Source organism: Vulpes lagopus, chromosome 1 (assembly GCF_018345385.1).
Source record: "Vulpes lagopus strain Blue_001 chromosome 1, ASM1834538v1, whole genome shotgun sequence".
Lineage (NCBI taxonomy): Eukaryota > Metazoa > Chordata > Mammalia > Carnivora > Canidae > Vulpes > Vulpes lagopus.
In genome coordinates, this window is record NC_054824.1 from 45,269,105 (window position 1) to 45,286,816 (window position 17,712).

At 33.4% G+C, this 17,712-nt stretch overlaps 1 protein-coding gene across 1 annotated transcript in view; it reads left to right on the plus strand.

Moving 5' to 3' along the window:
• Positions 1-17,712, plus strand: part of EYS (eyes shut homolog) — a 1,534,343-nt gene that overhangs the window by 947,686 nt on the left and 568,945 nt on the right. Inside the window, exon 25 of the mRNA XM_041742712.1 lies at positions 2,963-3,054. Within this exon, the coding sequence (XP_041598646.1) occupies positions 2,963-3,054 (92 nt within the window). The remainder of the gene's footprint in view (positions 1-2,962; positions 3,055-17,712) is intronic.

Consider the following 17,712-nt stretch of genomic DNA (forward strand, 5'->3'; position numbering starts at 1 on the left):
TGAGTGAGAACATATGATGGGATGAGCACTGGGTGTTATTCTGTATGTTGGCAAATTGAACACCAATAAAAAATAAATTTATTATTAAAAAAAAGAATTTCTTTTCTTTAGGTTTTATGACAAAGGATATATATTGATATGTCTATAATAATTACTATTGTTTATTGAATTGAAATTCTATGTCAGCCTCCATCTTAAGAAAATTCATTAAGATCATGGGCTCTAGAGCTAGACTCAGTTTGGAGCCCAGCTCTGCCACTTAGGTGCTTTGAGACCTTGCAAGTCACTTAAGCGCTTTGTGCTTAAATTTACTCACTTGTAAAATGAGGGTAATAAAGATTGCTGTGAGGTTCAAATTAGTAAATGAATAAATGTTGTGATGTAAATGTAATACAACGAGTAAATAAAGTACATGCATATAAACACGTAGAAAGATGTCTGGGACATATTAATCAAATGCGAAGTTTAGGTATTTTCTCTCTGCATCTCACAAAACTGCTTCTCACAGAGTTTTTCGTATTATACATGCTTTTGGAACTCTTTTAAGAAATGTAGATAAAGAATTTTTACTTTGTTGTGTAAATCCAGAATTCTTGTTCTTTCTGCTCACATTGCTGCTTCCTTGGAATGATTTAAGGGAAATTTCAGTGTTATTCTATCTTCATGATTTTAAGATTTTCCTTGTTCCACTATGATTTGTTGAGACTATGCTCCAATTTCTTCATCTATTTTAAAAGTATAATCATATGAGGAATGCATTTATGTTACAGTTTTCACAAAAAGACATATTTATGGTTGCACTTCCACAGTGATCATAATTAAGACCTATTCTAGAAATGCAATGCAGAGTTGTTAGTCAAATGTTTTTTTTAAGGAAATTTAAGTTTTAGGAAAGTTTAATAATATGAAACTTGATTTTTTAATTAAAAAATTTTTGAACCAGTTTTTAAAAACATTTTATTGGCTCTTTCTAATAACAAGGAAGTAAGTACATAGATAATGTCTATTGTTGAAACTCAAATACCAGTCCCCAGACTTACTTGTATTGCAAATCACTGTGCCTCCCTGGCGAGGGGCAAACCACTTCACCTCAGTTTCTACTTCTAAATAATGGAGCTAATAAAAGAATAGTACCTACTTCTAGATTTTTGTTTGTTTTGTAAGGAAGCAATCAGTTGTTACTTACAAGGTGTTTTAATCATTTGTGATGCGAAGCAATCACTCAGTAAATAGTCACTATATATATGTAGCCTATATATCATAATATGTATATCATAAAGGAGCTATTTATAATAAAAGAAAAATTCAATTAAAAATAATAGAAATGCCCATTAAATATTTTATATATATTTGACTTTGACAGCTCTGAACATAATAGGGAATTAACAAGACTTAGTAGTACCTGAATAAGCATTTTCTGATATATTTGAACAAATTAAGGAGACTAAACTTATTACAGACATACACACACTCTCTGTTGGTCAGTACATTATTATTTAAGTTTAAATAACTATCTTTATTAACAATGTAGAACTTCGAATATTATATATAAGAAACAGCTAAATCATTATTTATGCTATTAAAAATATTAAATATTCTCTCTGGTCACATCAGTTGTATACTAGGTATAGAATAAGAACTTAATAAACACTGACTTTTACCTAGTTACACAGAGCTTGAAAAGAATGTATAGCCAAATGTTATGCAACTACTTTCCCTGCAAAGTTCATGTAGGTCGACTTGTTTTTGAAAATCTCAAAATGTGATTATGCTGTTTAACATTTTATCTTTTATTATTAATATTTAAATATACTGTTAAACATATTTCTTAAAGTCAACTAATAGTAGATAATTTTGTAAAGGAAAGGAATCTTTTGCAATGGCCAAATATTGTAAATTTAAAATATATAGCATAATATTTATCTTTAGATTATATGTAGGAAGTTTTAGATCTATCAATTTAAATATAGCTAGATGTAGGACACCCAAGTGACTCAGTTGGTTAAGCATCCAATTTGATTTTGGCTCAGGTCATGATCTCAGGGTTGTGAGACAGAGTCCCACGTTGGGCTCCATGCTGAATGTGGAGCCTGCTTAAGATTCTTTCTCTCCATCTCCTTCTGTCCCTGCCCTCCTCCTATTCTTCCTCTTAAAATATATATAGATACAGATATAGATATAGGTATATAGATATACAAACACATATATGGCTAGATGCACAGAAGTTATGAACCACTATGTATCTGTGTTTCTTTAACTTACATGTGTGTTATTGATTTCTTGCAGATATGATAAGTCCCTTTCTGGGAAAGAATAACTGTAATATAACTAATACACATGCAGGCATACGCTGTTAAGAGGGTGAATAGGCCACTGCAGCCCACTTGTGAAATTTCCAGGGGGTCCTGATCAAATGTACCTGTTATAGACATGATCTGCCCCCTTTTAAACTATTACTCAATTAGTAGTAATCTGACAAAGACCTACCCCCCAACAAGCCTCAGGAAGCTTAGAATGAATGGTTAATTTCCATAATCTTTAAAGTTCCCCTTCCTTGAACACTAACATCACCCTCTAGATTGTATTCACTGGTCTTCACATTGCTCAATTGGTAATATCTAAGGAAATTTGCCAATAACAGTTGCTTTTGGCTAGCAGAAAAAGCTGCCTTCCTCACATATGTTCCCCAGAATACTGGTAAAGAAACAAGCATAGTGTGTGTGTGTATGTGTGTATGCATACACATATATGGTGCATGTATGTGTATCTGATACTTTAACATTTATATGTTTGAATTCTAGCTTTTATTAGTTGTATAAATTGCACTGTCACTTTTCTAAGTTTCAGACCCCTTGACTCCAAAGCAATATAAAAATTATTAGTAAATTCTAAGTCTGATACAAATATAAAGTGTTAATTTCATAGTGAAAAACTAAAGAAAACCTTTTTTTTTTCTCTATAGTATCACTTTTTCTGTGCTGGTGAAGCAAAATTGAGAAGCATTAACACTACTATTAAAGTAGATGATGGACAGAAGTATACACTGCTTATCAGGTAATATACGCCTGTTTTCTTTTACATTTAAAAGAATTTCTTTAACACTTAAATTCCTCTGGATATTGTTTTTGCCTTTTATAAAGACAAGGTTATCGTGATTAGTATTCACATAAGCTTGTATGCAAATTAATGTTTAACACGCCATTCCGTCTTTTTTCTATGTCCTAAAATAGTACTGAGGAAAGAATGTTATAGGGGTTATATTATCAATGAAGTTATAGAAGCAGCTTTACAAAGAAGCCATGAAAGCTTCATATTATTTTCAAATTAGAGAAATCATAAAAACAAATAAAGTGATATTTCTTTTAGTAAGCAAACTTAAGCACGTTAACTGTGGAGAATTTATAACATCCAGAAAAAAACATAAAGAAGAAAATTAAAATGATTCATTATACCACAGTCCAGATAGAAAAATGAACATGTATATTACTATATTCCCAAAAGCTGTGATTGAAGGTGACTCTATCCCCACACCTTCACCAACATCAGATATCATTTTGCCACTCTGGACAAGGGAAAATGACATTTTGCCTTAATTTTCCTTTGATGTATAGTAAGGCTTAATTTTTAATATAGAATTAATGCCTTTATATTAGTATTTTGCTTCCCTACACTATTTTTTAATTAAATGGTGCTTTAAGATACTTAACCACAGTTCTAATCCAGTATATAGACTATAATAAGTTATTTGGTTGTAACAATAGATTATTATTTAGTAATAATAATTATCTATTTAAAACAAATAAAGAGGAAAACAGGCCGAAACAGACTTGGAAAGAAGTTATTTGGAGATCTTACGGATATTCTACCTTCCTTCAGCCAGAACTTGCCAAATTCTATTCTCTAGAAGAATGTTTTTATGGAAAACTCACCTAAAAACAGTCTACTACTGACTAAATTAAGGAAAGGCTACATCGCACATACCTCCTTTGTTCAAAATGCACAAGAGCTTTTAAAGAGCCCTAAGATGCTATTTAATAAAGTCTCATTTTCTTCGCTTAACTCAAAATATGGATTCTTAACACAGAATCCTTTAGTATATTTCTTTAGCATTTTAACCTCTTGAGTAACTAACATTGGGGGCAGTGCACTTTGGGAAATGCCATTTTAACCAAGGTAACAATTTTCCTGGGCAGACACTACCATCATCTGAAGGTAAAGCAGGTGTATGAGTATTAGGGCAACAGTAAAAATAAATTATGAAAGACTTATTTTGCCCCCTCAAAAAAAAACAGATAAGAAGTGATGTAAGAAACAAAACAGTACACAAGAAGAAACTTTCCTGGCCTATGATATGTTAAAAAAACGGTTCAAAAAATCATTGAAAACACAGTAATCATACTTAAAGTTTATTAAACACCAATAATGTGTCAGGCAGTAATTTTATTACATATATGAATTTATTTATTGTTAAGGACAAGTATAATTATTATCTACATTTTACAAACTTAAACACAGATTAATTACAGAAAAGGACATAGTTAAAGAAATGGCAGAATTGCAAGGCTGCTCCTATTCCAAACCTATGAATATGTTTTACGGCATAGACCTTATGACCCATGCTATAGAAACTTAATGTAATTTGATCTCTTAATCCTAAAAGAATTGCTGCATATTCAAGATAAGACAAAGATAAGAATTATAAATGACCTGCCCAATGAAAGACTTTCAGCTGTAAGAACAATGCTAATAGCACACATTAAACACTACCATGTGTCAGATGTTTTATAAGCATGTAACTGTTTTAATCCTAGTAAGATTCATAAAGCCATGATTTGGTCAGGCTGCCATAACAAGTACCACAGATTGAATTATTCAAACAACAGAAATTTATTTTCTCATAATTCAGGAGGCTGGAAGTGTGAAATCAAGGTATCAGCAGGGTTGGTTCTTTTGAGACCCTCTCCTTCACTTATAGTTGGTTGTCTTATCCCTGTGTCTTCACATCGTATTTTTTTTGTGTGTGTATCTGTGTCCTGATTTCCTCTTCTTATAAAGATATCAGTCATGTTGGATTACAGCCCAACCTTATGATCTCATTTTTACTTACTTACCTCTTTAAAAACCTGTCTTCAAATATAGTCACATTCTGAAGCACCAGGGGTTGGAACTTCAACACAGGAAGTTTGCAGGGGACATAATTCAGTCCGTAACACTCATTTTGCATATTTGAAAGCTAAAGCTCAAGAAAATAGGCATCTTTCTCCAGATCCCATTGTTAGTCAGTAGGAAATGTTAACAAAAAATTCAACCTAGTAAATTTGAAGGTCTGATTGACCTTATTAAATGATTCTTAATGAGGATAACATCCCATCTAGCAAGTAGAGGGGTTTTCTGCTGAGCTACACAAAAGCAAAGTTTTTCAAGTCAGAGAGAGGGCATTAGAAAAAGGAGAATTTATTAGCAAGGAATATATTGTTGAGGCAAGGTTACCCTCCGAAGGAGAATAGAAAGCGTCTAACGGTAAATTTTCTTGTATTGACTATGATGACTGGTCAAATGTCACATTCCTAGGGAGTTAAAACTGCAGTTACGTTAGGTGTTAACTCTTGCTTGCTGACTTGGCCTATATGACTCCATTTTGAACCTGTGTTTCTCTTTTTAACATAAGCCAAGATTAAAACCACAATCTCTGCCCCCTGACCTGATCTTTTTTTTTTTTTTTTCCTATTATAACATCTCCGGTCTGTGTTTTAAGAGTGACAACATACTATTTAAAATCTTCTTTAAAGAAACATTCAATGTAAAACATTACAAAAACCCCAAGAGTACCTGTTTTTCACTAGTCTTATCACAGGTTACTTTAAGGATATTTAGCAACTAAAAACTCACTTTCCTTTATGTTATATGGCTTTTTTTTTCTTTTTGCAATTTGCATACTATTTGTTGCTTTAATTTTTTATCAACAAGTAGTTGATTGGTCTAAATTCTCTAAATTTAGAAATATTTTTTCAAAAGTTATTGGTTTATTTAAAGTAATGGGAAATGTATACAAATATACTCCCATCTGTGATTATCATCTATAAAGAACAAGAGTGGGCCTCCATTAATTTTATTTTTTATACCTTTAAAATATACTTTTAGAGGTAAAAAGGAAAAACATATCTTCAATTTTAAATTTAACTAAAGAATGCTGTCACCATATTTTTTTACCATTAACATACTCTTTAAAGATAAATGGTATGCAAACATTTCATTCTTAGTTCTACACTTTTGTATCTCATTTCTGTTAATGACATTACCCTTAAATATGAATATAAGAAAAGCATCTTTCCTCACATGCTCTTATGGAACTGCAGGAAAAAGAGTAGCAAGGTTTCGCTCAGTCCACGATGAAGTGCTCTCAGAAAGAATGAAACAAATATCCTCCATGAAAAAGTAACAGAGTTCATTATTTTAAGAATAAGGAAAAACAAGATATTCTGCAGAGCAGCATGGCCCCTTTAAAAAAGAAATGTGTGATTGCATAGCTTAACAAAAGCAGGAAGGAAAATATGGAATGCTTAAGTTTGGTGAAATATACACTAGCAAATATTAAAAAGCACACATATTAGAAACCAGTTTGGTGAGAAATTAGCTAGAGCTGTTACTCATCTTTTAACAAAAGGAGGAAAAGTGAAAACAGAACCAGGCTGTGATGTTAGGCTGATGAACAGCAGCATGTAGTATATCAAAAGGAAAAACCAGCACAGATAGGTATACGTTTGCTACTCCACTGTTGAATACCACAGGTGTATTTAAGCATGAGGTGCTGAGAGAACCTAAGATAGTGGTGCATATATTCTCAGGCAAACGCAAATCTGAGTGTGATGCTGCATTTCATCCATATCTATTGGTATATTTATCATAATTATGCATATATTTATATTAGTTATGTTACATATCATGTGTTTGTATTATAAACATCATTGCATATATTACATGATCATATCGTCATTATGTATCATGATATATATTAATACCATATAGTTTTACAATAAAAGAACTTGTATTCAATATATAATGAGGATATATATATATTTTTTTACCTATTTAAAGTCTACTTAGGGGTGCCTGGATGGCTCAGTTGGTTAAGTGTCCGCCTTCAGCTCGGGTCATGATCCCAGGGTCCTGGGATACAGCCCCGCATAGCATTCTCTGCTCAGCTGGGAGTCCACGTCTCCCTCTCCCTCTGCTCCTTTCCCTGGTTTGTGCACTCTCTTGCTCTATCTCAAATAAATAAATAACCATTTTAAAACAAAAATTAGAATAAAGAAAAGTCCTATTTAATATCTACCTTAGTTCTTAGGACTCCTGGTTGACTCAGTTGGTTAACCCTCTGCCTTAGGCTTGGGTCATAATCCTGGGGTCCTGGGATCGAGCCCTGCAGTGGGGCTCCCTCCTAAGTGGGGAATCTGCTTCTTCCTCTCCCTCTCCTTCAGCCCCTCTCCAGGCTCTTGCTGTCTCTCTCACTCACTCTCAAATAGATAAATAAAATATTTAAAAAAATAATCCACCTTTGTTCTTGAAAGATGTAGGATTTGGAATTCAAAGACAGACATAAATTAGGCTCTTCTAACCTCCTCAAGTATGGGACTTTGAAGTGTTTTGTTTGTTTGTTTTGTTTTGTTTTGTTTTTATGTGCCTACCAATTAAAAGTAAATCCCTGCCTTAAAAAAAAAAGGAAACAACAAAATCCTTTCATTTCCTTTCATAGTCATACACTTTTAGTGTACATCCTGAGTTGTAAGCAAATTGCATAACTCTACCAGTTCTCCTGGAAATGTCTCATGGAGAATTTGTTGCTGTGGCACTTTGATTTTGGGTAGGCTGCTCCTATACTGACAAACGTACAGATCCAAATAAAACAGAACAAATGAGAACATCTTCAGGTACTCTTGAATCGCTTACCAGCTACTGTTTATGCTTAGTCATGTAGACATACAATAAATTATAGTGAGTTTTGAAAAAAAAGCATTAGTGGATATAAAAATTGTGAATGAAACTTAGGAAGACTGACATGTACCAATGAAACCCACACATTAACCAGTACTTTTTCAATTGGATACAAAGCCTTTACTATAACAACATTGTTTCTCTTAGATGATGATAGGAGGATGCTTCTTAAGTAAGTTTAGTATCAAAGGAGAAAGGAAGGGAATGCATATTTGAGACCCTTTAGGTAGGCACGAGGGAGGATGAGGTCTGCAAATGCAGTGACAGTTGGATTATATAGGTCGTCAAATGCCACAATAAGAACTGTGAACTACATCGTAAGCAATAGAGACTCACTGGAGAATTTTTAAGAAAGGGAAGCAGAAAATATGATCAAAGAAATATTCGCTTTCCTTAATTCAGTATGCAAAGCTATATAGTACACAATAGATTCTAAGTTTCTGCACCTCTCCAGATCCACTGTATAGTTTCTTTCTCTCTTCTCTAGTCCTTCAGAATTGACCTGTATAAATTACATTGTGGGCTTGTAATGGTTTGAACTGTGATCCTACAGAATTTATGTTTGATGTCCTAACTTCTAGTATCTCAAAATGTGACTTCATTTGGAGATAGAGGCTTTGAAGAGGTAATAACGTTAAACTGATTGGAGTGGGCCCTAATCCAGGATGACCAGTATCCTTATGAAAAGCAGAAATTAGGACACAGAGAGAGAAGCATAAAGGGAAGACAATATAAAAACACATGAAGGCTGCTCTCTACAATCCAAGGAGAGAGACCTAGAATAGAACTTTCCCGCACAGCCCTCAGAAGGAACCATCCCTACTGACACCTTGATCTTGGACTTCCAAGACTACAAAATTGTTAAGTAATACATTTCATTTATTGAAGCCACCTGGTTTGTTCATCTTTTTTTGAGGCAGGTTTAGCCAACTAATAATACAAGCTCCCTTGTCCTCCGGCTTCCTGTAGGGTTCAGTCATTGGGGAACACTGGCAAGTAATTTGAAAAGCAAACAATTAATGTTGAGTTATATATTCCCTTGGCCTTGTGTAGTGTCCCAGGGGCTGGTTTATTCTCTCTAGTGAAGGTTTCAACTCTTTGCAGATGACCTTCTCCTTCAAGTTCTGATAACTCTTCTCTTCCTAATAGCCTTTAGATATGGAAGCAGTATCAGAGTAATTATATTGTGGTCCTGGAATACAGTACTATCCCATGTGGCTTTCCAACCCCTACCACATCTTTGAAGAGTTAATTTATTAAACCATGTTCAAGTTATATTAGTTTCAGTGTGATGTGTGTTTTTGAGTGAAAACATTATTCTTCTCCAGTTAACATGGCAGAAAATGGGTGGATGGTTTAATGGAAACAGACTTAGAAGTATCATGTCTCACTTCTGTTGACTTTCTGTTGGCTAGAACTCACTCATGTGAATACACCAAATAGCAAAGCAAACTGCAGAAGGTTTTCTAACTTTGCACCTAGGAAGAAAGTTAAAACAATGTAGAATATTCAAGATGAGAACTATTTCTACAAGAGGAAGTAAGATAACTGTTTACCTTTAGAGATAAAGACAAAAAAATAATTAGTAAACAAAGTCTGTAACACTTAATAGTTTAATTTGAATTATGGTATTTATATTTCTTGTATCTTGGCTCTAAGTGGTTCACTGCGCTACTTATAAGAAGAAAGTAGAAATAGAAGTTTATATATGTATAATATATACTGTTTATTTAGTAATTATAATGAGCTTGAAAATGCATACAATATCAAATTACATATTGTAAATAATCTCTTCATCAATTGTGTTTCTATGACTGAAATTATCCCAATATATAACTTTCTTTTTTTTAGGATTTTTTATTTATTCATGAGAGTCACAGAGAGAGAGGCAGAGACAGGCAGAGGGAAATGTGGGATTCAATCCCAGGATTTTGGGATCACGCCCTGAGCCAAAGGCAGACGCTGGAACCCTGAGCCACCCAGGCACCCTCCAATAGATAGCTTTCTTACCTAAAATGTGGGTGCACAGTGCCTGTGAATGATAAATAATTTCATCTTCACACTAAGAACATTGAACTTTTTAATCTGTTTGACTAGTAGAGAACATAAGCATTCAGATTGTACATTCAAACCAGAACAGTCTGAAAGAAATAACATGTGTATATGTGCATGTGTATGTATGTATTAACAAAGACATCATTCTTTGATAGTGAACCAGGACAATTAGAACATTGTTACCACAGTAAGCATCAAAGTTTTGTCCTTCTTTTGAAGACATTAATAATAAAGCCAAGGACTTGACATGTGTCAGCCAGAGCAGGATTGCTTTGTCACAGAGTGCTGAAAAATCAGTGAGGTGGAAAAGGAAAGAAATAAACCATTTAACCACTTTCTAAAAAGTAAACATTTTTTTTTCTCTAATGAAATGTGTACATTATTTCATTAATCTTTTCATTAACCACTGTCAGTAGTGTCAAGAAAAACATGCCAATGGAATAATGATTTTACTTCAACTTGAACAAAATAAGAATAGGCAACTCATTTTTATTCTAAACTATATTTATAGAGCCTGCAAAATGTTGTCCTTGTAACATAAACCTACCTTTTTTTTTTCCTCATGGCATATATTCATTCAATGCAAAATATAGTGAATAAGAGAGAAATTTTATCATTGAACTTTGTAAATAATTTAAAAATGTAATCTGCAAGGGCCAGTTAATCCAATTAGGAATTAATCATTTTTAAAGTTATAGATTTTAAACTCAATTTATACAAATACTCCAATAAATTTGTACCAATTTTAGAAACTTTTAAAACACAAGTTAAAATAATTATGCTTTTAAAGTAGGACATTTCCCATCATTATATTTGAACATTAAAAAAAACACATTACCAATTACAAAATTACTGAAATTAATCTCAGAAAATGTTACTGCTGTTATATCATTAGTCAAAGCAGAGGAACACAGAGCTAGTTTTAGTTGTACTTGATATATGAATTAAATATCAGAATTTTTGTTTATTTTTTCCTTAAACAAGACATAGTCTTTACCTTGTGGAAGTTCTGCAGCTGATGCTCAACCTGGGGATCACCTGAACCTTCAGAGTTTAGGGGACAGTTTAGGTAGGATCATCAGTAGAAAATGTGGAAATTACCATAAGCAGCATATAGTAGCTATATGCATGTGTGTTTATGGGGAAATTATTACATCTAGATATTTTACTACACATCCAGGATATAAAAATTCAAAGTACAAAAACAGAAGACTGAGTCATTCTCTTTAGAAAAAATAATTTCAAAATAATTTTCTGGATATTTTCTTAAACAAGATAATATCTCATAGGCTAGAAATAGACAAGATCATAAAGTAGAGTTGGCTTTTTTCTTCCAAACACATGCTCTTAGGAAGCAAGAAGTTATAGCTGGAATCATGACAATTCAGTGGCAACTTCTGAGGCATCCAAATGTATGTCCTACAGAGGTCCAACTACCTAGGGAAACAAACACTAGCACAGCACAAATGCAGATTTTAACAAGTAAATGGTTGATTACCCATGTTCTTTAATTTGACCTGAAATAGCTTGACTCACATCCTATCTGTCTGGCTTCTTCATTTTCCTCTTAGCTTTGCCAAAAGGTGAACTCTGTCTCTTATACTAATATAAACATACTGAAAACAAGCTGAAAATGGGTAATTCTTAATTTTAATATTGCATTACATTATTTAATGAGAGAAAACAGACACTCTAGAAAAGTCTTGCCAAAGTAGATAAAACAAAGTTATACTGGTTGTGATTTTGTAAAACGTTTCTGTTAAGCATTTAAATGTAAATGTAAAAATAAACAAAGATTAGTGTTATTTTATAAAAGAAACTTGCAATATTGAAGATAGTGGTTGAATGATAAATTTTAATTCTTATGAACTTGAAGTATTAGGATTCATTTTAATGTATTTTGAAATGCTAAATAAGATACTCTAAATCAATCCTTTCTTTCTTCCTTTCTTTTCTTCTTTCACCCTTCCTTCCTTTCTTTCTTTATTTGTAAACTACCACAATGTAATTAGCTTATTGAGTCAAAATCTCAGGAAAGTCAGATGTTAGGAATCAGTTGTATGCTGAGAGGTGAATTCACTTTTAAGAAACATGTTTAAAACATCATTACTATTTCTGAAAATTAATACTAAAATCAACTCTCAAAAATATTTTTAGATTCCTTTTATAATTTGAAAATGACTCATTTTATTAAGAATTATTTCTAAAGTTGCTTCTATTAATGAAAAGTGATTTTGTAGAAGGGAATTCCAAAGCATAACTAATGCATTGCTTTAATGTAGATTCTCATTTGTATGTTCATTGGAATGAATTCAGAATCAAAAGCCAAGTCTGTATATTGCTTTTTTAAGTTGTGTATTATTAGTTTTAAAATATGTAACATTTTTCTGTAACAAACTTTCTCAAAAAGGATAGCCAAATATCTTTTCTAGTTTGGTCATTTTTATAACCAGAATATATCAAAAGATATAACAATAGCAAAGTTAAGTTTCAAAGCACTCTAACTGGGAAGTGTGGCATGGCTCCATAAGGGTCTTCACAGTTCATTTACTAGGATCCATATGGCATGATGTGGTATGTGTATCATTTAGATTGTACACATGAAATCTCTCCCTAAGTTAGCATTCTCTAAAGTTGTCAGTTATCTGCAGCTTTGGCTTACTCTCTTTATGACCTTGAAGGTTACTTTAATTGTTAAAGCCTCATTGATCACCACATGTCATTAAAAATGAATACATTAAGAGGGCATCCATAGATTGAATAGTAGAAAAGTTCTAGAAACCATTGAAATGTTAATTCCTTGATAATCCTGTTCAGTTTTTTTTTCCTATGGGAACAAATCATTAATGATTAATTATTATGCTTCTGTGAAGAAACACTATGCTAATTAATTTTCCCAAATTTAAGCTAAAAAGTTTTCATTTTTTTTAGAAAAAGATTAAACTGTTGCAAGATTTTAATAAAATATTTGAAACAGCACGATGATAACGTGTGAAATGATTTCTTATGTAATTGATCAAATTAAAACAAATCAGTGATAACAGTTCTCTAATTGTCAAAAATAAAATAAATAAATCACAGAAAGGTCAGAGTTAAACATAGCTAGAAAATTCCTTTTAACTGTGGATAGCCAGGGCATGCTTATTTCAGTTGTGTTACCTGCCATTTACTCTTCAATCCAATCCAATCTGGCTTCCATGGTCCACGACCAAGACAGCATTTATTAATATCACCTGTAATTAGGGAGTTTTATCATGCAACTGATAGTGTTATTAGAGTGAAAAGAGTGCTTTTAATAATCATTACTCCAAGACAACATGTATAAAGGGGTATAATTCGTGCTAAGTATGACATTGATCACCCAATATGACCTTCACATGGAAAAAACCAATAGACACTTTTCTGTCTTCATTCACTAAGCGTTTCAGTGAAAGTGCTCTGTCTTCTTGAAATCATTTTCCCTTTCTGCTTTGAAATGAATAAATTTTTGGTATTCTTCCTGTATCAATGGCCAGTTTTTCTTTTTCATCTTAGACCTGTCCCAGCTTAGACCTTTCTTAAGAATTCCACATTCACACACCTGAACCCCTACCTAATATGTTCTCTTCTAAGCATCACCCATATATTAAACCTGTGTAAAATAAAATTTCTATTCCCTACCACTGTCAACTTACCTATCTGTGCTCCTATCCCACACAGCTCTCCCCATAGTCTCTCCTATATCAGCTATTAACTGTCATCTCCCATGTACAGAGAGTCATCATTGACCCCTCTATTTCTTCATTCTTTAACTCCAAGCCCTATCAGAAAGTCCTTTCCAAAATTTCATCTTCCATCTGCCATTTCTCTCTGTCTCTCTGAAAGTATCCTGGTCTTAGTCTCCATCATTTTTATCTAGACTATTGGCGTTCTCCATTGCCTGTTTCTAAATATTCACCATACTTTGGTCAGCAAGATTTAAAGTGTACTACATCAAGTCACTTCTCTATTTAAAGGTTCTTCAGAGGCTTACCTTTACTCTGAGAATAAAATACAGACTCCTTGTCACTGCCAACAAATGGGCTTGCATGCACATTTGGGCTCTTGCATATTTTCTTCTACCTTCCCTAACACCTGCCTTCCTTTCCTGTCCATGTTATATTCTCTTTGATGCACTATCACTCCTAGAACTCTCAAAAAATAGGTCTTCTATATTATGGTCTTTAATCTTACTGTTTCTTCTAACTGGAATAGTGTGTCCTCCTCCTTAGTGTTTTCCTTCTCCCCTGTCCTCATGTTGGCTCTCCTAGGCACCTTTCTCATTACTCAAGTCATCTCTTTAAGTAAAGCTTTCTAAACTATCTAAAGCTTTCCCACTCAAGTATTATCTGCCATAGCACCAATTTTTTTGTATACTTGTTTCACACATTGATTTTCTGTATCCCTAACTAGACTGTAAGCATCATGGGTTCAGGGACTTTTTTGTCTTATTCCCTACTGAGTATCTCCCTGGCACCCAGCACAGTAACTGGACCATAAGCAGCCAATTACTATATAACTATTAAATAAGGAGTGAAAGGCAGGAATGAAACTTGATTTCAGATCTCAAAGGTTGCCATTCATTGAAGAGCAAACTACCAAGGAAAAGAAGGAAATTGTAAAATGAGCCATATTTGTTGTCTTAGGAAGAAGCAGTGTTTCTGGTGAGATAAAGCAGTTCTCTAGAGCTGCCACAGAAATCAGAAGTCCTAGTTGGGTAGGATCGCTGGGTTTTCTAGTCACCTAGATACACTCTCCAGTTTTTTTCTTTAGAGTAATGTGACTTTGTGTGCATGTTTACACTAGTCTGGATAACTGATAAACTATAGACATTTTGGCACATAAATAATATGTTATTTAGTAAAATGTCAATAATTATATTATCAATATTTAACTACTTTTTTCCTCCAAATATCCTTAAACATTTCCTGTTTTTAAGCTTTGTAACAAATGACTTTAAGGTTTACTGGATGTATTTGTATCTCTGTGCATATTTGTTTTAGGTTGTCAAAAATATAGAAACAGACTTGACATAGTTATTATTGTGGTTATTTTTAGGGGGGAGGGGCAGAAGGAGAGAGAGAGGATCTCAAGCAGACTTCCCACTGAATGGGGAGCCCTATGCAGAGCTCCATCTCATGACTAGGAGATCATGACTTGAGCCAAAATCAACATTCAGATGCTTAACCAACTGAGCTACCCAGGTGCCCACTATGGTTACTTTATTTTATTTTATTTTATTTTATTTTATTTTTTTATTTTATTTTATTTTATTTTAGAATTTATTTATTTATTGGAGACAGAGAGAGAGACAGCACAACCATTAGCAGGACGAGGGGCAGAGGGAAAAACAGACTCTCTGCTGAGCAGGGAACCTGACATGGGCTGGATTCCAGGACCCTAGATCATCACCTGAGCCAAAGGCACAGGACACTTAACTGACTGAGCCAGCCAGGCACCCTTGTGGTTGTTTTAAACAGATGAAATCAGTAACTTGTCTTAATTCTGAGTCAAGCTTTATTGTAACACTTTATATTAAAGTATGTTAATTATTGAAGAACTCTCTCACTAAAATAGGAACTTAATTTTATTAAAATGGTTGAAAAATTTTGGGATAGAATTTAGAAAGAACACAGAATAGAAGGGCAAATACTAAAATAAACATTTTCTTCCATAGAATTATAGCACTTAAAATAATCAAAAGTAATTATGTCCGTGTAAATATATTTGAAAGTAACTTAAGTAACATAGCCCATTCAGAACTACACAAAGCTTGTTATTGGTGATCTCACCAGTGGCTTTAAAGAACTTGATTTCTTAGCATATCTATTAAAGACCATCAATTTCTCTTTTGGAATTACCATATCACTCCAAAAGGCACACCAGTTCTGTTTTGTTAGAAATACTACCTCCTACATTTCTTTCAGTTCTTTTTCTTTTTTTTAAAGATTTTATTTATTTATTCGTGATAGTCACAGAGAGAGAGAGAGAGAGAGAGAGAGAGAGAGAGGCAGAGACACAGGCAGAGGGAGAAGCAGGCTCCATGCAAGGAGCCCAACGTGGGACTCAATCCCGGGTCTCCAGGATCTTGCCCTGGGCCAAAGGCAGGCGCCAAACCACTGTACCACCCAGGGATACCACATTTCTGTCAGTTCTTAAGACTAATTAGAAATATTGTTTTATATGTACACACACAAACACACACACACACAAACCATAAACCACAAACTTCCAGTTAAAATGTTTAGCTGTCTGAATTTGGAATGGACATTGATTTTACAACTAGGGAATGAAATCACTTAATGTTCTGGATTTGATGGCTTCAAATTGATATGTATAGCATGTGATAACCTACTTGAAATGAAAGTGGTTATACAATTGGGTCTGCTTCCTTTTTAGTCTGCCTTCATATAAATAATGATAAATTCATGCAGAGAAAATATTCTAAGATTAAAAGCTGAGCACTTGAGAATAGGAACTTTGCTTATTAATTTTTATATTTTCAGGACCTAACAAATTGCTGTGCAGAACAATCAATAAATGTTTATTGAATGATTGATTGATGAATGAATTAATAAAATATTTTCAAAATAGGCATTTGACATTGTCAGAACCAGATTATTAAAAAAAAGAAATTAAAGAAAGCACTTTATATGTATATAGTTTTAGTTGCAAAATACTATATTTTAGAAGATAATTATAAAATGTTACCTATTCTATCCAAATATAAAATGAACTGTCTTTTATGCACATCACTATTCTGGAGGAAAAATTTACTCTACAAATGAAACTAATGGGTACTCTCAGATCTACTTGTGAGGTGACAGGAATATTAAACCGAGTAGTAACACAAGGTGAATGTAGATATTATGTTCATAATAATTAACCTCTTGCTCCTTCGTTGTAAGAACAATTAAGAAAAAAATTATTAGTAAGTTTCCATTACACTAATGTGATGATAATGAGACAGTTTTTTTTTTTTTTTAGATAAAAAGCAAAGTGGAAATCAAAGACAATGCCAAGAAAATATTTCGCCCTCAATCAGTTGAATGTTGAGAGCAGAAAGTACAGTATTTCCTCCTTAAGGCTTCCCAATCCTTCCAGAAGACCAGGTACTCTGAGGCCTTAAGAGACAGAGGAGATCAGTAGTTGCTTCCTCAATAAGTGAAGAACAGCGATATGATCCATTCACCACCACGCTTCTTTCTTGCTGCCAAACAAATAATAGATATTTATCTGTGCCCTGAGAAGGATAGGCCCTTGGCTTGTCCAAATCCTTGTCAGTTCTGTACATATGTCCCCTGCTATATTTGTCTAACTGAATGAAGATATTTGAGCGACTTCCAAAACAAAGAAATGATTTTATGCAATACAAAGTCTTCCCTTCAAGGGGTACCCCATTTAATCTCTTGATTGGAAAAAACTGAATTGACATTTTGGGCTGCATAGTCTTTTGTTGTGATATGCTGTCCTGTGCATTGTGAAATTGGTGGTTATGGATTTGAACCACGGTCCATGGATCATTCTTTTTTTCCCCAAGATTTTATTTATTTATTCATGAGAGACAAAGAGAGAGAGAGGCAGAGACATAGGCAGAGGGAGAAGTAGGCTCCCTGTGGGAAGCCTGATGTGAAACTCTATCCCAGG